Source organism: Plectropomus leopardus, chromosome 7 (assembly GCF_008729295.1).
Source record: "Plectropomus leopardus isolate mb chromosome 7, YSFRI_Pleo_2.0, whole genome shotgun sequence".
Classification (NCBI taxonomy): domain Eukaryota; kingdom Metazoa; phylum Chordata; class Actinopteri; order Perciformes; family Serranidae; genus Plectropomus; species Plectropomus leopardus.
In genome coordinates this window covers 12,798,370-12,820,676 of record NC_056469.1, presented here as the reverse complement: position 1 = coordinate 12,820,676, position 22,307 = coordinate 12,798,370, and the positions used below count along the sequence as shown (strand labels likewise).

General features: G+C 40.2%; 1 protein-coding gene across 2 annotated transcripts in view; it reads left to right on the top strand.

The window, feature by feature from the left end:
- triob (trio Rho guanine nucleotide exchange factor b) overlaps nt 1-22,307 on the top strand; it is a 117,832-nt gene that overhangs the window by 24,121 nt on the left and 71,404 nt on the right. For both annotated transcript variants that reach the window (XM_042490614.1, XM_042490615.1), the window contains 2 exons: nt 18,667-18,741; nt 21,363-21,477. In XM_042490614.1, the coding sequence (XP_042346548.1) occupies nt 18,667-18,741; nt 21,363-21,477 (190 nt within the window). The remainder of the gene's footprint in view (nt 1-18,666; nt 18,742-21,362; nt 21,478-22,307) is intronic.

Sequence of the window (22,307 nt, the reverse complement as noted above, 5' to 3'; positions counted from 1 at the left end):
AAACAAAGGAATAGTGCGGAAGGCATGGATGAGAAGAATTTAAAAATGGAGGGAGGAGGATAACAGAAAATGGATGGAGTTAGGAAAAGGACCAGAGGGGAGCAGAGGGTGACAGGAGAGGAGAAAGTGACGCATATGTAGATTAGCAGTCCACACCAACTCTCTCTGGACACATATACATACCCTCACACACAGGCATACGTAATAAAACAATGTACAGAACCACCAAAGGTCTGTGCATGTGTTTGTCTTTGTGTGTGTCCCCCTCTGGGAACATGCTCTGACTGCTGAGCTTGTAAACAGGAACTATCCTGCTTTTAGCAAGCTGGAAGCCCCGCAGGTGCACGCAAACATGAACACACTTTCACACTTAAAACAATTGGATCCAGCCATTATGGTTTTGGCCTGTTTGCTGGGAAACCATGGTTTAATCCCCTCTTTATCATTCAACACTGTTAGAGGCATCCTTATAGATACTGTTCAGAAAAAAAATTCAAAAAGACAGCAAGCTTGCTCAGCAGCATTTTACAGTTCTGAATTAGTTCATGCTCTTTATTTATGGTTTTGTTTATCTTTCTTGTTTACTCCAACAGCAAGTGACACAGGAAAGAACAGACACTAAGTCACTGCTGGATTATTTTAAGCATCCCTGATATTTTTCTCTTAGACGCGCCTTACACATCTTCTGTTTGCTGATTTACCGCCACAAAGTCAAACATTTCTGAAGTGCAGATTTCAGGGTCCTTACAACACACATTTTAAGTAAGTCATATGTTCATTTTTAGTATTGTCCCTGTGGTTTCTAGGAGTAAATAATCCTATTATCAGAGCTCAGCTGTTGCTCTGTTAGTGCCGCTGTCAGCTGAGGTCATGGATTGGCTGACCTGACAGTTCTGCTGTGAGATGGGCTGATGGCCCTTTAATTTTTTGTCTCACAGAGGAACACTCTTGATACTTTGCATATGCGGTATTCGCTCCTGTTGTGTTACAGTTTTTTCTCAAATCTGTTCATTTTTGATTGTGAACTCCTTGTCTTTCTCTCTCTGTCTTTGGCAGTGCTTTCAAATGTTCCCATGTGCAAAGTTTATTTGTGAAACTAAGGAAACACAATAAATGTGAATGCACCAACTACATTTATGTGAGTAAATGTAGTTGGTGTGGAAAGATTAAAACATTGTGACATTTTGTTGCTGCTCTCCATTTAAGGTGGCATGTGCTTGTTGTAATGAATGGTTGCTTCTTTCACATGTTTCCTTTGTTGTTTTTATCAGCCACTATGCGGATGGAAACTCTTTGACACCCTTGCTTTTTTTTATTCTTTAATTTTGTTTTTTTGTTGTTGTTTTTCTGGTGGCACAGAGGCACATGATGGTGAAGGGCCAACTCTGTCTTACTCCCAGCTCATCAAATACCAATGCTTGATCAATGGCCCTCAGCTTCAGATACTGAGGCACCCTTTAGCGGCAGTATGTGATGCACTTGGCAGCATCATTTTTTGATGCTCAGAGCAACTGCTGTAGTATAAAGAGCAAGAAAGTCCACATAGGGTGAGCTGAAGAGGATGTGGATGATTTAAACAAACTCTGGACTTTCACGACTGTTAGTGTCCAGTGTGAATCCAAAAGTCAATTGAGTTATTTTAATAGCAACATAGTGTGCTAGTAGCGTGTTTGTTCGCTCTGAAAAGACACAATGCATGTAACAGGCGTGAATTGACCCGTTCTTGAGCATCCAAAACTGATGCTGGAGGAGAAACGAGAATGTCATAGTTAGATGTGTAGAACCGCTGACCAAGCGTCCATATTTGACAAGTTGGGACTTAAAATGGATTTGAGGAGCAGCATGATATGAATGCTTTGTCTACCTTACAATAACATTCACATTAACATGATACATTGAAAGTCCTCATAAAAACAGGAAGATAGAGACACATCTTCCTTCTCCCTTTCTCTTTTCATCTCTTTCTCCCTTTCCTACATCATCAGTTCAAGTCCAATCTGCTCTTCGCCCATAACTGTCTAAAATGAATGAAGAGCAGCTGACAGGCTGACAGTTTTTCTTCCTCCTCTTCCCTTCTCTGCCTTTTTTTCTTCTGAGGCAGTTAGCAACACCGTGGACCACAGACACACACACACTCTCCTTACTCCCTCTCCCTTCTGCACCCTGCCTGTCAAGTGTTATTTGGCGCACTGTGGTTTATTGGCTTGGTTTTGTTGTGCGGCGGGACAATCGGAGCACGGTTTGGATGGAGGAAGCTGATGAATGGTGTTCCCTGAGCCGTACAAAGCGTCCTCCTCTCTACTTCATTGATGTGTTGCTGCGAACTCAGCTGGCTGCCCAGTGAGTTTGTGCTGTATACTGTTGTTGGCTTACAAACAGACAGATGCACATGGACGCTCAGCACTGAAAAGGGCTTTTATGCTTTTTTACAGTGATGATCCCTCTCACACTCACCACTTTTCTCATGGTCCTTTCTACCCTCTCTCTCTCTGCTACAGTAACAGTGCAACATGCAACTGTGAGACAGTGTATGGAGGTGACAGACAGGCTTCTCTAAAGTGTTTTAGTGAAAAGAATATAACAGTCCTCTTGATGAAAGGTCAGCATGCCTAACAAAGGGCTAACGAGAGGGGCTGGAGATTATAGACGGAAATATATAGGCACTGTGATGCACCAAAACTACATTCAAAGTTGAGTTCCATTGGACATAAGGTGAAATGGTAATGGTGAGGCTATTTATCTATTTAATAGATGTTATTATAAAACAGATGTTACATGTAATGCTGTAGCAAAATGCACTAATAAGTCATCTACAGCTGCAAAGACCTGACCATGACACACTGACTCATCTGACCGTATATTCCTGTCACAGCTGCTGCCCCCCCCGACCCCATGCCTCTTTGTAAGAGGTGACAATCCCTCTCAGTTATTTTTTCCAACAGGATCATTTAGATATGTGACCTGGCCCACTTGCATACAACTCACAGAGTAAAGAGAGGGCTGTCAACTCTTAGACACTGAGACAAGACATGAACGGCATCAATGTAACGCAGTTAGCTTTCAGCTTCTTTGTGCTTTAATTATAACAACTGAATCCGCTTTTCAAAAACTAGAGAACGCCGCAGTCTCAGGGATCTAAATTCTTTACGAGTTGCAGTGTATGGATCACTGCTTTTGGAAGCTCCTGTTGTGTCACATAGGAGCACTTTGGATTGTTATCTGTTGCACAGAACATGGCTGGTCTGACCATGTTGTTCCGTTTCCACCATATGGGCTTTCTCAGGGACAGGAAGGGCCGGCTGACTATGGAACCGTGTCACACAGCTAACAAAGCTGGTAGGTGGTCCAGAAAAGTGCTGTAGAGAGAGTACTGTGTGAAAGGTGAATGTGTACGGTGACATTTATTTGGCATATTTTGATTGAGGATGGGCAGTATATCAATATAATACTGACATTGTGATATGGGATCAGATATTGTCATAGATTTAGGGTAATGTAATATATTAAGTGTTGTCTTCTCCTGGTTTTATATTTTATCTAACAGTAAAGTGATCTGATTTTCTGAACTTACCAGGCTGTTGTATCTGTACTATTATTTGCCTTTACCCATGTCATCATTAAATCTCATTGTGTACATATATTTTACAAAAGCACCCATAGTCAACCCTACAATACTGTCACAATATCGATATGAATTTAAAAAATATATATCTTATGATATTGATTTTCTTCAAATCAACCGGCTTCAGATGATCAAAAACGTCTGTGCATAATGTAATGCGGCTTTACCATTAATGCAACACTTTTATATCAAGATAATTTGTTTGCTGCAGCCTTCCCATAATGTCAACATTTTTCTGTGGAGATAATTTGTTTGCTGAAGCTTAAGCTCTCATGCATGTAAATCAAAGGAGTTGGATCATGACTTTTTTCTGGCCTTGCTTTTGAGCTCCATGTCTCATAAACCCATTTTTAAAGCTTATCGGAGCTTTCCTCACTATTTGGAAAAATAATGGTAATCCCCCTTGACTTTCCCTTTGAGAGACAACAAAGAAGCTTAATTTCTCTCTCGGAGTAAACAATGAATAAGCTCTTTGTTTCGTTTCCTCAGTTCAAAAGATGTTGGCTCCCAGTCATGAGTATTTGAATCAAATTTAGCCATGCTCATGAAAGGGGGAAGCAGTAGGATAATTTGGTCTCAATGAATTTATGCACAAATAAAGATGTTGTTTGCGTGTTTTTAAGGCTTACTGACGTCAAAATGGCGTAAAAGTTCAAACATGAAAGCTTTACACATGATTATAAATGAGTGGTATGCCTACTCAAGTAAATGTATTCTTTGATTTTTGTTTTGCATCTAGGCCTTTTTTTTATAAACAATCCTAAAAATACTTTGTCAGAAGACTGATAATTTAAGACTTGCCCTAATCCATGTAACAATCTTTTATTTATTTGAAGAAAACAAGATGAATGCACTTGAGAGGTCACATTTTTCAAAACATGTCTCATAAGGTCAGTAAATAGATGGAGGACATCATTTACATTTAGGACCCTTAGGTGCCACAGTGCAAAAGCTCACAGTGACCAACAGAGTCTAGGTATTAGTCAGAGAGACGATTACAACCAATCATTATTAAAGCCTATTTCACCCGCAAATCCACCAGTGACAACTGTTTGGCTGGCTTAACTTTTTTCTCCCTGTGAGCAGATAGCCTGACAAACAAGGGGAGAAACTGTTTAATGCAAAGCAGCACTTGTTACTAAATCTTGTTTTGGGGAGGGGTTAGTGACATGGGGGGACACAGTGAAGAAAAGCCGGTTGGTGAGGGCAAAAAGGAGCTGGCAGAGCCTTCAGCTTTCTGTAGCTCCGTGGGTGGCAGGGCGTTGGCCAATATATGGCACGACAGTTGTTCAGTTGCCTCCTCGCCATACAACAATGGTATGGTCAGGAAGATAGACCTGCTGTAGACCTCTGTAGGGTGTAGGCCTAGACTGTAAGGGACAGTTTGGTACTGGTTTTGGTTTTCAATGGCGGTGCTGGATAACCACAGCTGGCAATACGCCCAGGCTGGAAAAACCCTGATCAGACTCTCAGGTAGAGTATTGTCTCTTTTATTCAGAATCCTGTTTATTTTGACTCCTATTTGTACAAGTACTGAGCCAGAATGACATCGTGTGTACAACTGAAATGTCTGCAGTAGAAAAAAAACATGATTATAATAACACCTTTTGTAGAAGGATATTTAGGGTCCTCCCTTAAATCTCTCCCTTAAAAGTGTGTTTTGTTATTTTTACTGTAAACTTAATGATCGAGATTCTTGTTCCACTTCATAATATTTTCTTTGTGCTGATATTTTAGATATTACTAATGCATCGTTTTGTGTTTTATTTTAAATCAATGTGACCTCAGTACTTTTGACAAAAAGAACCTTAAATGCAGATTCATATATGAAAACGCAGTGGCATCTTCATCAACTTGTATGATATTTTGTTTCAACCAAGATATGTGGAAGTGATTAAAAATTGCAAATAAGAAAAATCCTGCGTAGACAAGGGAACCACCCCCCATAATAAAACAGACCAAATTACAGTCAATGGAAAATTGGTTGGATATTTCTTTGTTGGGTTTTTTTTTCATTCCTGTTATTCAAATACTGCCTTTATCATGCATGTGCTAGAAAAAAAGATTATGATTCCGAGTTATTAAAATGCATTTAGTAAGTTATGACTGTCATGTCTTAAGCATTTGAACATTTGTTATACATTTGAGGAAAGCACAGCTCTCAGTGATGGATTCATTCTTGCAGTTTATCAGTCACCCATGGGCCAGAAAACGTGGAATTACAGTTAATAACAATAGTACATCTATATTCTGTCTGAGAAGAGATGGGGAAGTGAATGACTGCATAACTTAATAATAGACTGCTCATAACTCTCTGCATGCTCATTTTGTTTCCTGGACATAAAGTAGTATGATAAAAACATGCATACTGTTACGAAAGCCCTACTTTTAAAATGTCTTTTGCAATGCAGCAACAATATTGCAATTCCCAAGAGGACAAAATATAGGAATGCCTCACAGTATAGTGCAAACCAATACAAAAATCCTGCAGTAAATATAACTGTTGTAAAAAATTTAATTCTGATTGTCAGTGGAGTTTAAGTTTTAATTTAACTTTGTGGCAGTTTTTGTGGAGTTATGCAAAATTCTGCAGAGTTACTTTCATTCAATTTTGCTGAGGCTGAGCTTTACTTCTGTTGTTCTGTGATGGTGAAGTAGCCTGAATAATTCTGACACATGATTTTTTGTTTGCAACAAATTTGACTCAGGCTTTGACTGTGTTAGCCTCTTGGGCTTACCTTGTTGGCCTAAAAAAATACTGTTAAGGTCAAATCTCTGTTAAACATACTGCTAATTTATGCCTGTGTATAAGCCTATGTGTTTTATATTTAAAGAAATTGAGGTGATGTTTTAGGAAATGAAGGTGACACAAATGACCACTACATCTGTGCACATTGTTTTTTGTTGATACACTTTACCACCATCGCTCATGCTTAAGGTGTCCTGTTTTCAGTTTAGTATATGGGTCATTGTGCTCAGCTTCTGCTGTGCTACATAGACATAAAACTGATTTAGTTATGATATAAAAAGAAAAAAATGCCTGTGAGGCACACTGTACAGCTTATATTTACTGAATTTTGAGGCTATTTTAGCTAAAAACAACCCCCTGCTTGAACAGTTTGTAATCCTGGGCAGCTTCAGCCTGCCAGCAACAGTAGATCTGTGCCAGGTGTTGAGATGGGTCAACCAGGACAGCTGGACTACACTTTAAACACAGGACAGAAGTTAAATTATTAGACGGTCCACGACATGAGACCTGGCTTTTACCTCCCCAAATACTCTGATAAAGTAGCTAAAAGATACTCTGGGCATCACTCTCAATAAAATTGGAAGTGTTCATTTCCATCCTCTCTTGCTCAATCACTAAGACTTGGTGCCTGCAGGGATAATGTATGCAGATGTCTGAGGAGATGACTGCTCTGAGGCGATTACTAGAAATAGTGCTATTTATCATGAGGACAGCACTGCAGAATGAGATCACATGAAGGCAAGCTGAGGGAGGATTTATAAAGCCTCTAGCATAGTTTAATTTAAAATATATATCCCAAGACCTGAGACATAACATGAAGTCAGGTCTGAGTTCTAACTTGGGATGATGACAATCAATTGATAAATCCTTTCACTTGAGACACATTTTTCCCGATATATGACCTTTTCACTTTTATGTTAAGATCAATAGAGAAGTTCTTTGTCAGACCCTGTAAAAGCTAAATATAAATACTTAGTGTTCCAGTAGTCATTGTTCAGGGAAATAAAAACTTGTCATCCAGTAGATGACCATCAAACTTTGTCGCAGACTTTTAAGACTCCATACACGTACAGACACAGTAGATGTCTAATTACTATGCACCCCAGGATGAACTGTTGTGACAGTCCTTCAGTTTAAATGCTGAACAGATGCAGAATGGAGCTGTGGCAAGTTAATAATGACAAGTGCTCCCAATCAAAGGGTCTTGTGCCTGTCAAAATGCTGGCGGTTGGTGTAACGCTGGCCAACATTTACTCATCCTTTCAAATTTAGCCATGTTGTAGTGTGTGCACACAAAACTCCTTAAAAAAAAGACAGCATTAAGTACTGGCAAGTGACGCAGAGGGTTGCCAATAGTGAGGCCCAGAGGGACACTAAGTATGTCAGAAGTCAATAGAGTCAGCAGAGGGAGGGGAGAATACAGAGAGAGAGAGACAGATAGGGTGGTAGAGATGAGAGACAAAGAAAAGAAAGAGAAATGAGGAGATTTGTAAATTATACACGGAGGTGAGGTTGTTATTCGGGGTCACTGAGGTGTGAAAGGAAAAGACAAACAGCTGTAGCGCTATAATAAGAACACATACAATACTTATATTCTGTCAAGGTGTATTACAACTTTAACCAGATTACAACTGAAACAACTACACACACAAACACAGTAACATGTGTATTCCTGTTTGTACAGCATGTATTCATCCCTCATCTGTCTCCAGGTTGTGTGCATTTCATCTGCTAAAGCATGTCATTGTGACTGCTTTTACAGCTCACGCATGTTGCAGCAATAAAAGTATTATTTCAGAAGTGTGTGTGTGGTGTAGACAGTAGTTCATTATACAGCAATGAAACTGCTTTGATTGTGTTCTTCACTGGTTTCACAAACAGCTCAGTGAAACAGCCTGAACATGCACACTCACTGCCTTGCATAATACTGCTGACGATTGTTTTTCGAAGCATTGTGCCATAGCTGCTCACACACTGTACTAAATAAGAGTTATATTTAGGGTAGATTAGATTTGAATGGCGTGGACATGATTTACAGAGCCCTCTGTTCTCTCTGCTCTGTGTGATGAGATGTTTATTTAGAGGGCTCTTAATCTATTTAGGTAAAATTTTGTTTCACTGTCAGTCCTCGGGTTTTGTCGTGTAACGCTCAATTATGAGCTACTTTTACATATCACATTGCTTACTCACTTTAACAGTAAAGCTTCTCATTGCAACGTTTATTTCACAGTTACATTGCAGTGGCCAAGTGCTTGTTGACCCATCTCCAATTATCACATTTGTGCTTGTGCAGGAGAAATTTGTGTTGGAAGATTTGATCAGGGCTGGTGCTGAAATGATTAGTTGAATAATAGATTAGTTGATAAACAAAAAAAAAATCAGCAATTTTGACTTTGTCAAGCAAAAATCCAAAACATTCCATAGTTCTGGTTTCTCAAATGGGAAGATGCTTTTCTCTTTTATAAATTTGGAAATTGTATGTTGTGAATATGGGACTGTTGGCCAGACAAAACAAACTATTTGAAGACAGCTGCTAGGGTGCAATATTGATATTATATTGATATCATGATATGAAGATATCATCTTAGATTTTGGATATTGTAATATTATAAGTGTTACAATAAAGGCAGTAAAGTGATGTAATTTTCTGAACTTAACAGACTTTTCTAGTTATTCTATTATTTGCCTTTACCACTTAGTCATTATATCCACATTACTGATGATAATTTATCAAAAATCTCATTGTGTAAAACTTTTGTGCAAGCTCCCCGATAGTCAACCCTACAATATTGATATTGACGTACTTGGTTAAAAATATTGCGATATTTGACCTCTTTGCATCCATAACCTTTACAAAGTATTTGAAGCTGGTAGCGACTCCATATACTGCTGCTTAGGTTAAACAAATTGCAGGAAGAAACATAAAATAACAGTTCTTCAGTGGCAGGATGGTTTTGTTTTATCTTAAGGCGCCACTCTGCAGTTACAGATTGAAAATTTCAACACAGTGCCAAAGCTGAACCATGAGATTCGATTTTTTTCCTACCCTTACCGTTTGTTATGACTTATTCATACCCTTTTTTGCTGTGCTTAGGGGTTATACGCAGGTCGGGGGGTTGTGGTGGGAGCAAAGTGTTATTTTTACTGTAAGCCACACTGTAACAACAATATGAGAAACCCGATGAAAGTTGAGCTCACCACAGTCCCCAGGCCCCCTGCCAGCTTCGGCTGAAGGTCGCAGAACTGGAGTAGAGCAAAGGCTGCTAGAAGTGGCTTTGTATCTGGGGGGGTGATTGAAAGACTGTGTGTGTGAGAGAAGAAGATAGGAGAATAAATAAATGAAAAGGGTATCCAGTTAAAGAGAAAAAAAGATGGAGAAATGGAGCAAGAGGCAGAACAAGAGGGAGATAGAGCTCTAAGTTGTTTATCTTATCACCCTGTTGCACCGGGGCAACGTACGCCTGCTGTTATTCTAGTCGGGGTTGTCACACAAGGGACATGACAAACAACCTGCTTGTAACAGCCCATCACACAGGCCAAACACTTATATTGCCCACAACAACATGGAGGGCTCAGGGCAATGGCAGCCTGATATACCTTCACACTAGGGTGTTGAGAAGAAATAGTACACAACATGGCATCTTCATATGGCAGACACATGATGAGAGGTGATATTGTAAGCAGATAAAAACAAGCTGTGGTTACAGAGATAAAAGCTGACTTGTTCCTGTAAGTCTCTTGTGTGGAACAGCCAGATAATCCTAATTTAAAATCAACATCAAACTGTGAAAGTCAGCACTTAAGTAAATTCAGGTTGAGTGTTCTAGACCGCTCAGTTTGTTATTTGACCTTTATTTGCAAGAGAATCAACTTTTCTTAACCCCAAAAAGCTGACATGTTGTATGTCGAAGTGCTGGGACACATGCTGTGTCTTTTTAGCCGCCTGGCAAAAGAGAGGTCAGGTGCTGGGTGGTGCTCTTGTGTCTTCTGCAAACTTTTAAGAACGCGGAGGCAGGTTGTTTTAGAAGTTTCTAAGAGACCACAGCCAGCACCGTATCAAAGACTTCTTACAAGAAATCCCAAGTTTGAAGCTCATCTTCTTCCAGGCATTGTTTAAAATGTTCTTTTGGTCTAAAATGTTTTGCATGGGACAGATAAAAAACTCTAGGTAACCCTGCACTAAATTCAAATTTAGTTTGAACTTAGTTTATCTCAGGACACGGCAGTAACAACCTGAAAAATAGGTGCTTGGGAACACTTGTGTGCCGTGATGCCTTCACCCTCACTTTTGAGCACACCTTTCATGTGTCTACATTGAAAACAACAGATTTAAGGCTAGGGGAAAAAAAGTATGTGTAGGGTCCCTACCACTTCTGTCAAACAAAGCTGGTTCTGAAATGTTGAAGATCTAAACACAATCTTAAACAGCACCACAAAACGGAAGATCTCGCTGCTATTACTGCAGACTCCACCTGTAGACCCCTGCTGGTATACATTCAGGGCTAGAAGTTTCCTGGAAGACAATGATGTTACTTTTCTCAGAGTGAGATATCGATTTTGTGTTGTGCTGGAGTGAATTCCCTTGTGAATCTACAGTGGCCTGTGGCCTGCTTTCTGCCTGAGTTCTGTTAAGTTTCACCAAAAAGCTGATAAAGTGGCACATCCCTCTCTCTAAGGGAGCACTATTCTTAGAGCCTTGCAAAGGATGTCAGTCACATTGCAACACAGTGAAACACAGGTCAGAACACAGGCACACACAAATAGAAACATAAAGATACAACTGTTGGCCCGCGTAGACTCACACATAGATAGACATACACACACGGCTTTATACACTAAGGCTAATGCACACACTATATAGCACAGTAATGACTAAACCAATCCCCTTTCACACTTCCTCTGTTTCTGCACTGCTCCCAAAAGCTCCCCACATTCTTAGTCAGTCCAAGTCAGGCCAAACTGAGCCAAACCAGGCTGAGCAGTGTGACAAATGCCTCCCAGTTCTCTCTTTTCAGTCAAACTCATAGTGAGGTTCACATACTGGGCTCTGACCCAGGACCAAAAGTATGAAAGGGCCATCTGAAATCCATCACAGCCACATGCACTGTAAATCTTCATATAACAGATACTAAATTTTTAAAAGGTTTTCATTTATACAGCTGTGATTACAAATAAATAACGGACATCTATCTGTACTATGAAAGCGTGTTGAATGGTCAAGTACTGGGAGCACATCATTGCTTAAAATGCATGTCATAGTGACTACTGTTCTGAATCTTTGGATCTTAATACAGTTATCCTCGCTGGCAGCTGGGACATGTGTTATCGGCTTCATGCTGAGGCGGTCAGCACAACAGCCAGGGGAACTGCACTGTAGTATTTCTGCAGTATTATGTGGCAGTCCTGGTCTGTTCTGCTGTACTACTCGTACAGCCTAGCTTGTAATTGCTCTGAGTTTGAGGTTACGAGGTTATGAGCCTGAGGATTGGCATCATGCGGCGTGCCAGGCTGCGCAGATGCACCACGTACAGTCTAGCCTGTGGTCGAAAGGATTGGAAGCAAAGGGATTGGCACAATGAACTGAGGCCGTCTGTTCAGACGTGCTGTGGACTGGAATGATGACACGAATATGCAGTTGTGTTCATTTTTGGTTTATGAGCTAAGGTTATGATGCTTGTAGGTGAAGATGTTGGTTATGTGTATCCCTGCACATGTTTCAATTTTGGTCAGGGATTTTATAAACTTTTCCATGCTGATCTAAACTTAGTGCATTACATCTCATTAAAGCCCTCTAGAAACAAGTCTGAACGAGTTGGATCCTAAAGGGTGCAGGATGTGTTCGGTCTGTGGTGTAAATAACTCGAACAAAGCGTGAACACAATCTGTTTAGTAGTGTATTCAAATCTGCATGTGAGTGTTTCCAGCCTGGAGTCAGGAGGACAAAAGGAACTGGATTGGCATGCTTTCCGCATGTTGTCCTGTTTTACTGCCTCTGCTACACACAGTGTTAAATTCATAATGTGAATTTAAGGATTTAGGGCAAAATCCTCGTGGAGAGACAAATGAGCTGAGTGAGTATGTGTTTCTGCCTCTTGCGCCGCGTGTGTTTGCTTTCTAAATTTATGCAAAGCAACAGGAGTGAAAATGTACTCACTGCCCTAGCTGCGTGTGAAATATTTTCACACTGACTTTGAAATCATAGATGGAGAAATTGTTTTAAAACAGAGCATTAAACTGTTTGGTCTCATTTCATTCTGTGTCTTCAAGCTCAGTGTAGGCTAAGATTTTCATCTCTCTTCTATGGTTGTGTTTGGTTTGATGAGAATATCACTGCTGAACCAAAAGGGTTAATTAGCTGAGCGTCATAAATGCACACAGTCAGAGAGGTTGCTGCCATCATCGAGCAGCCAAAGTCTGCATTAGAACAAAAAAAGTTTTTTGTGGTATGTGATATTTCATACCTTCATACCCTCCTGAAATTTCACCAGGGACAGTATGTGATGGTGTCAGAGTTCAGCTTCAGCTAAGCTCCCTGTTTCACCAGTAGAGACCAGAGACTGAACTTTATGAACAATGAGTTTTATTGAAAGAGCAGTGCCTGTATTTGTGGCAAAACTGAAAAACGTATCTTCGTGATATCTAAATACCACGGTATACTGTATAAATAGTTTGAAACTAGCTAATTTTATATGGTTGTGTTTATGGTTTTACTAATTTTAACCAGTCTGATTTTATCTGGTTTAATTAAGTGGAACTACTGTTTTCATTACTTTTATCGTTAATGGAATTAATTAATTTAGGCACGTCAAGGCAAGTGTTTATTTATTTTATATATATTTATATATGTTATACAGATATTTGTGTATCTGTGTTGTATGGTTTGGTGATTTTGAGTCTAAAACAAATTTCCCTGTGAGATATTAAAGTATACTTAACCTTAATACTGTAATATCAAGCCTAGAATAAAATTAGGTTATCCATAACTATAATGCATGTAAGCATGGGATTGGACAAACCCTGACTGTACACAATATCCATGCGTAAATAATGAATGATAAATAATGGTGTCAGTTTTGCATAGTTGTGGGAAAAAAAGTTATCCAAGTTCTGTTTTGCCTGTTTCTCTTGGAAAGACATTTACTTTATGGCCTTTTCCTGCAGTATTCCACTGTCTTGGACACATAAGTGTTATTGTATATATTTATTAAAATTAAAAAAGACTACAATGAGAAGGACAAATCACTGACCAACTGCTTAAATATGTAGTACTCTATAATAATACTCTTGCTTGTGTGCTATGCATTCTCACACTTAAGAGTGCATAGCACAAAAGCAAGAGTATTATTTTATATCATACATTATCTGTTGTCAAGCCAACCCAAACAAAAAAACAGCTGCAAAGAGGAAAAGAACTTAAGTTCACATGCTGTTGCAGTCTTGTTCATGTGCGTATTTTTGCCTCTGTGTGTCATGACTGACAGACTGTCATCTTCCACTCCTGCATCCCAGTGATCCACTACCTGTCATATCATGTGTGCCGTTGATCTCCTTATTCATCACCTCGTATTTCCTAGTACTGTGTAGATATGTAAGGAAAGATGTGAAATGAATTTGCACCTTTCCTCTTAATTTTCCTGTTTTGAATTCTAGATTAAAAAAATAATCATATAAAAAAGCTTACTGTAGAACCTTATTTCTTGGACGAACACTTTGCATTTCGCCTCATTTTACAGGGCACTGAGTGCAGGCTGCCAGTAAAATGGATTGCTCTCATTATGAGTGTGTTATGAACAAGCAGTCTGTGATTGAAAAGCTTTATTTCATGCTCAGCAGACTTGTAAATGAGGGGTTGTGTGTAGTGAAGAGAGAAGATTGTCGTGTGCGCTTGTGTGTTCTGCTGTGTGTAGCGAGAGGTGTTGATGGGATTTCATGAATCACAGTGTGTAGGGCAATGCTTTATTTCTATGGGATATTGTATTCTTTATTGCTGCATATAAAAATGACGAAAATTAGGAAAGGCTCTGTGGTTGTGTGTGTACTTGTGGCATTGTGCCTTTTTACTGTGTTGACATCACAAGTAATGGGCTATCATACTGTGGAAGCAACTTGCTCTTCACATGCAGATGTTAATATTTTGCTGCTATCCATTTTTTCATGATCATATAGTACAACACTATGTAGAATTCCCCAACCTGATCTTCATAATCCAGTTTCCATCATTAAGATGTGCAACTTATATGTCAGCCACATATGTTTCTAGCTAACTGCAGCCTTCACATAAAACAAAGCATGTTTAACATGGTACGAACTGAACAGTAGTGTCAGGTAGTCATTGGCCCCAGTGTACAGAATTATTAGTGCATGTTAGTTACTAGTTATGAAGTGTGCCAACACACACACACATACATACACACACACACACACACACACACACACATCTTTACGCCTATACCATTCCTTTTACTACTGCCACTTTTCTGTTTTTAAAAGTATGACTGCTCACTCAGCTTGCAGATGTGCTCAGCTTGTCCACCTTGACAGATTTTGCACCTAAACTAGCTACCATATATCGTATAGTCTAATTGCATGGTCAAATAGAGCCTTGATATTAGACACTATACCCAGCAATCATCCCCTCTTTAAGTTTGGACAATTTTGCAGGTCATTGAATGCAGCGCAGGCAGAACTCATCATGGGTTCTATTTTCCATCAGCAACCATTGAAGGCATTTGAGTTGAAGGGTGGATAATTGATCTGTCGATCCTGTCAGAGTTGATCAGGTCAGCTTAATACAGACTTTTTAGACCCAAAGCAATGAATGGTTAAATTGCATTGTCAATGTGCCTGATAATCCACTGCACCATCTGTAAACAGAGTACACTCAGCACTCCGAGAGTGTTGTGCAGTCAACAACAATAATAAACAGTATTCTAGTACTGCTCCAGTGCCAAAAATATAAAAGCAGTACGTGGTTGCAGATGTTTTAATCATGGCGGGTCACCACATATAAATCCAGTCAATAACTAGCGGTATATATATTTCAATAGTGCTCCTAATGAATGCGGCAGCTCCAAAAATATAAAGTATAAAATAAATATGTGGCAGCAGATCAGGGCGGGTTACCACAAATAAATAAATGTTTGGGAAATCCTGTCTTTTATAGCACATTTTTAGTATTTCATAGTTTATGTTGATAAAGCATACACAGTAATCTTGTTATGGATTGATAATGACGACTTACAAAAAACAAACAAACAGAAAAAACATGGTGGAGATGAGTTTGCCTTTTCAAAGGCATATATAGCAAATGGTGCCATCTCTGCTTTAATCTGAGCTCTTCTTTTAACATAGGGGTATGGCTGAGGTGGAACTTTGGTAAGGGCCAGTTCTGTGTCCAGCACATAGTTGGAGGGCCTGCTCTCTCTCTGGGCTCCCCCAACACCGCGGCTCCTAGTGCAACTGCACTGTCTGCACTGTCTACATCTGTGCCCCTGGAACTACAGTTTTTGCAGGGCTGCAGCATTATAACAGAGGTCAGTGTTGGCTGTGTTCCAGTGCCAGTATCTTACATAAACCACCACAGTGAGGAATGTGTCTGGGCACACTTAACAGGAAACACACACAAGTGCTAACACACAAAGTGCAAGAGGAGTATTGTTTCTTTCTGCTTGGGTCCTTTAGTGCTGAAGTTTAGTGCACAGACACTGAAACACTCTTTGAAGTCTACTTCTCTGTTTTCAAAATCTTTCCAGCTATTGCCATGCTCAATCTTCTTACCTTGTTCTCTGCGTGTGAGAGACAGATAGAGGAGGCTTGGATGAGAAACAGGTGCAGCAGGTTATAAAGAGACAGTCAGCTACAGAGAGGGTGGTCATAAAAACTATGAGTGTGGACTGCGAGGGACCCACTCAGCTGTTTAGCCTCTCTCTCTCCTCTCTTCTCTCGCCAGCCATGGAATGAAAATGAAACCATTATTGCTACCTCAGTCCCATCTCGTCTCAGCTGGTCGTGACATTATCCGTGAGTCAGGTTGTGTCCAGCCCGGTCACTTCCCACAGTGAGCTAATGTGCTGTCATCCAGGCCTGACTACTGCTCCTAACTCCTTCAGACCGTGGATGAAATCGATATCACAGCAGCCATTAAAATCTGTAGGAGTTATTTAGCCGCCTCTCTGTCTTTCTGCAGCCTCCTCTGTCTGTATTATTATCTGCCTCGCTGTAAGCAGCAGTTTTGTGTGTCCCTTTATTCTTCTTGCTTGAATCATTATCAGCCTGTGCTTGTCTTTTCCTGTCATTTCATACCACACACTTTGTCTTTGTGCCTCATTTACCTCCGATCCATTTATCTTTTCTCCAACCATCGTTACTATGCTTTCGGTCACATCTCTTATTTTCCATCCTCATATCCTCACGTTGCAACTCATTAGCGACCTGGAAGAAGCAGTCATAGGTTTAATGATACTCATGTTGAAAAATGTCTTCATTTTACAGTTTTGCTCCGTGTATCAAGCTGTGGGCTGAAAAATATTCAAATTTTCAAAGCAAATACCCAACTTTGAGTAATCACTGGCTCCTGCTTGAGATTATGGCTGTAGTTTAAAATGAATTTAGAATTATGACTGACATTTATTTGAGGGCATTTGGTTTGTGTGTGTGTGTGTGTGTGTGTGTGTGTGTGTGTGTGTGTGTGTGTTTGAGTGCATGATTAAGCACTCAGTCTAGCCAATATCTAATTAGCTTATTTCCATTCGTAGTCAGTGTGATTAAATGTTTATATTATAACTGTCAAAGCAGCACAGTGTTTATCTAAAGTTGTTAGCTCTTTCCTCAACAGTATTTGTTTCCCTTTTTGACCTCAAAGCTCTATTTACCAAAACAGCTTGAAAATATTTCTTATATTTCAATGCTTTCTTCCCCGGATGGCATTCTTTGTAATTATGCTTTGCTGTTTGCATGCAGCTTCAAATACACTCTCCTTTATGACGCTTGTGTGCTTATGTGAAGGAATAGACTATACTCTGTGTGCATGTGTAAATGTGAGAGATGACTCACAGCTAGAATGAGCGATATCTGATGACATCACCAGCCAACTACATCTGCAGAGAGGCACTGCCCCCCACACACACACACCTCCTCACTTGCATGCACTCATATATTCAGTGGTTAAAGCTGTCAATATCACGGCTGGTGTGTATAACTGCGGCACCATAGCTCTCAGCTGTAGATTACTGTGCTCTCCAGCACTTTGGTTTCTGCATTGCCATTTGCTGGATGATTATCATGAAATTGTCCTGAATGCTATTTTTCTTTTGTGTGTGGGTTTTTTTTTTCTATGTAATCATAAAGTTGTTGCACTGACCCAGAATTTGTATTGTTTACCAAATAAGAATATATTCTATTTGAATAAAAAGCCTTTAACAGTCATCATCAGTGACTATAAAGATGGACAACATGTCTCCACTTCCCCCGACTGGATAAAAATGTAATTAAAATGTCTCAGATATCAGAGAGCCCGGGAGGTTAGTGGGTAGTGTGGGGGCAACGTGTACAAAGACAGTGTCCTTGCCGCAGCAGCCGCAGGTTCACTTCCAGCTTGTGGCCCTTTGCTGCATGTCATCACCTCTCTCTCCCTCTGTCATGTTTGCTCTGTCCTCTCAACTAAAGGTAAAATAAATCAAGTAAAAATAAATATAAAAATCTTGGATCTGGCAGCTGCCATTTTGTGCTGGGGATGTCATTTGGAGCCAGAGTCTGCAGAGAATGAATCTCAAAGGCATCGAGTCCCCGCTCATACACCGATTCCAACCAATCACAAGCAGCACTATTGATCACTAGCACGCCAATTGGCACACACAGCTGTCAATCATGATGTCAAACCCCCTCTATATAGCATCAAATAATGAATTAAAAGCAAACTTATAAGAAAAACAAACACTTGAAAACACATCAGCATGATAAAGACTACCTTCTATGAAAGAAACCATCTTTGGGAAAAATTCATTTGACGCATACTTTGATCTTGTTTAGCCCATATCTCATCCACTAACATGGAGGGGGTGGGCTTTATGACCTATACTGCAGCCAGCCAACAGATTTTGGATTCATATCTGGGGAGCAGCAAACACTGACCAACTCAACACATAACAAATGTGCTACATGCTGCTGGTCATTTTGGAATAAATAGAAAGATTAAAATTGTTGCCACTCCGTTGATCAGCTGTCTGTTTCCGTTTGTCTTTGTGTTGCCTCCTGCCTTGCTGACCTTGCTGTTTTTATCTGTGTTTCTCTTTCTCAGGGTTTCATCGCAATGAGGATATGAAAGCCATTGATGTGCTTCCCATCCTCAAAGAAAAGGTCGCCTTTCTCTCAGGTCAGATATGTACTATATTCATAAAATCTGCCATTCACACTTTTTTCAATGAGGAGAAGTTATAAGGAAACAAGTTTGCTTAGTTTTGCTTAGTCATTCCATATTGGATCATGTCTAAGTTGAGATGTGAGTGTTTTGAAATGGAATGTCTCCTGGTCCAAGTATGGTTATCTATTTCAGAAGTGGTGTTTATGCAGATCAATCAGAAATTGGGTGATTTTTTTCAACAAGCTGTTTATGGCCTTGATCATAGTTACAACTATGCAGGAATTCTTGACTACTGTTTAGGGGCATCTCTAAGGGGTGGCACGTAGGGTGTCACGGGCCACCCCTGAAATCGGATTGGCCACCCCAGGTGCCACTCTGTTATAATTGGGTATCAGCCCGGTCAGTCTGAACTGTTTGATGAGCAAACTGAATTTTAGTTCGTACCTGCTTTTCAGTCTTAAACCTGAGAGGCAGTAATGTTGCAGAGTAGTATCTAGCCTTCCAAAAAGCCACAGAAAAGGAAGAAGATCTCTTTTGATTTGGAACGGAGCCACCGCGGAGCAGAGCTTTATTTCACATTTATGTGGTGTCATTCTGCTGTGATTGGTAGGTCTATTTATCTGTCTATAAACAGGAATGTAAGACACTGCTAAGTTAGAATTTAAAGCAGGTATGGGTAATGAAGGCAAAAATGGTAAATTGAAGCTATGCGGATGCATGTGCATGCAGCAGTGTGCGTTCTTCATGCCACCCCTTGCCTTAGTCTGCATTACAAAAAAAAGTCTGGACATGACACTTTTTATAAGCGAGACAAAAGGGCTGTCTGGCTAACTTTCCCATATGTTTTTTTTTTTGGTGCCGTGTCTATGATCTTCATAGCTTCCTCTCTGATACGTGTCAGTACCTTGTCGCTACCTGTTTAGAAGTCCCTACATCACCTATGCGCTCGGCCAAGGAATGTGTGAATGCAGCAAAATAAGAAGAAAATAAGACTAAAGAACTTAGTGAGACAAGATCATTCCTGCAGCATATAAAGCAGGGAAGTGAGATCCAATCAGAAGTGGTCACTCAAGAGACATTTAGAGACACATTCCAATGCCCCATAAGAACAGAGACTTAGAGCTGTCCACTTGTGATTGGATCACCTAAGATGCATTTTAATTCCAGTTGTAACAGGTTCAAATGGCTCCTGTGCTTAAAGGACAGGATAGTTTCTAATGGGAACACAAACTGTGTGTCCCTTAAATGTCACAACTTGCACAGCTTGGGTATGAATATTCTTTTTCTGTGATTTCTACTTGTTGGGTTGATTAAATGCACCCACTTATTTCTCTGAACTGCTCCTGACTTCTCATGGTGCTGACCTGACCTCTACCCCATTAGTGTTAACTGCATGGGCATTGCCATAATTGTATGCGAGTTTGCAAGAGTGTTTTTCTCTGCTCACTAATTGTCAGCATTGTTTATCACTGCAGTCTGCGTAAAAGGCCATTACTCGTCTTGTCATCGTGAGACTAATTTGACCCATGGCTCTTCACTTTGACTCACTACAGTCATGACTTATTCACTAATGGTACCCATACAAATAAGCTGCTGTCATCTCAGAGAGCTACCACACTCAATTTACATCTTTTTTTTAGGGTGGTATTCTGTTGGTAAGGTAGTCCTATGTGAACTCAGTAGCATCAGGCTGAGAGGTTGAAGGTAAAATAAATGACCTTTTTTTCTTTGTTTTTCAGTTTATGTGATCAAAGTTTATTTTGGATTTCATGTAGTTCCTGAGTTTATTTCTGATGCTCATGTCTGTTACAGGATTATTGTGTGAAAATCCAGATAAACCCTGGACAAGTTGACCATCACCTCACATTGGTGATACAGTAGCAAAGAATTAAATATAATATTTGCAGAATGTAATTTACTGACACAACTCTTCACATACCATACTGCAGTAGCTGAGCAATAAAGAAGGCTTCCATCATTATAAAGAAGGCCCACAGATGAAACTAGGCTGTCTATGCAATAGAAAGATGTAAATCTAAAATTGGTGTTACATGACCTGAGAAAGGGGGTGCTATTGCTCAAGAGGTAGAAAACCTACAACTAGCAGAATGCTAGGTATCCGCCGGTGGGGGACAATGTGGACTGGTTAGTATGAAACAATTGCATCTGGCCAGATCTCATATTACAATAAGCTAAAACATGTTCCTGAAAAGGAGGTGAGAAATATGCAACTCAGTAACAGAATCTTGGTTTAGTTTAGTTGCTTAGTTTTACTGTGTGATGGGAGTTTGCTCTGAGTTTGAGAAGGAGGGGGGGTGGTCTCCTGATCAGCTGTATACTCTTTAAGGCAGCGGCTGGCGGCAGCAGGTTGGCGGCCAATACAAAAATGCAAAAGTACAGCATGTAGTTCCAGCAACAGCCCGTGAGCCAGTGATACCCTTCCAAATGACGTTAATTACGTCATTTGGCAGAGTTTCGCAGTGGAGGAAAGAGTAATATCTGGGCACTGGTTAGATGGAGGAAAGTTTACCACAGTTTATTTACACATACTACTCACAATGTTTTGATACAAAGCTGGTTGAAAATTGGCATAATTGGTAATAACATTTTACTTGTCTGTTTTCTACCCAAAGGTGGCAGAGACAGACGCGGAGGTCCCGTTCTCACCTTTCCAGCACGGAGCAACCATGACAGAATACGACCTGAAGACCTACGCAGGCTCATAGCCTACCTGGCTACTATTCCCAGGTAGGAAATGTACCTTCAAATGCACTGAGTTTCAGTGTAAGATAACTACTAACTGCACACACTCATATGCACATGTATTGACTTATAAGACCCCATTCTTGATGCTTGGTTAATGTGAAACAGACTCCTCCTCTTGGCCTCTTACTGTATGCAGTCACACTCACACACACATCTCATCTTTTTCTTTGTGTCAGACTTGCACCTTGCTTTGATTTAAAACACTGAAGCATAACCTGCGGCTACAAAGAGCTGGGATGGTTTTATTTTGGATTCTCTGTGAAGATCCAACTCCCCCTCCTCTATCCCCCCTCTCATTTCCTCCTAACTCTCTAGAAAAAGCTTTAAAAGCTCCTTTATGTAGGTTACCACTCATTCCCTTTGAGTAATTCTTCCTCTCTCACTCTGCTGTTGATCATGTCTAGTTAGAGTTGGTCAGGTCTGATTAAACAAAGTGTCATGTAGATTGCAGCCTCTATTTTCCTCCTTAAAAATACATTGGCTTTTTTCCCTGTTTCTTTGTTTGCAGGAGGCATTTAGCCACAGGATGTTCTTGCAGGGTTATACCCCATTGTGCCTTGTAGTTCCGTGCATACTAATGTTCAAGTCTAGAAGCACCCATTCCTCAGATTCAACGCTTAGCTCCAGGCTGTTCTGTTTGGAGTCAGTTGTGATTAGCTTGGAGGGAAGCTTGTACTCTTCTGTTCTGCTGCTTCTGATCCCCCCTGCGCTGTAGTTTCTAGTACTTTACAGGTCGAGTGCTTTAAGTCTTTGACAGTAGAGTTTGGAGATTTGTCTACTTGAGGCAAGAGGTGGTCCGGATCACTTACTGC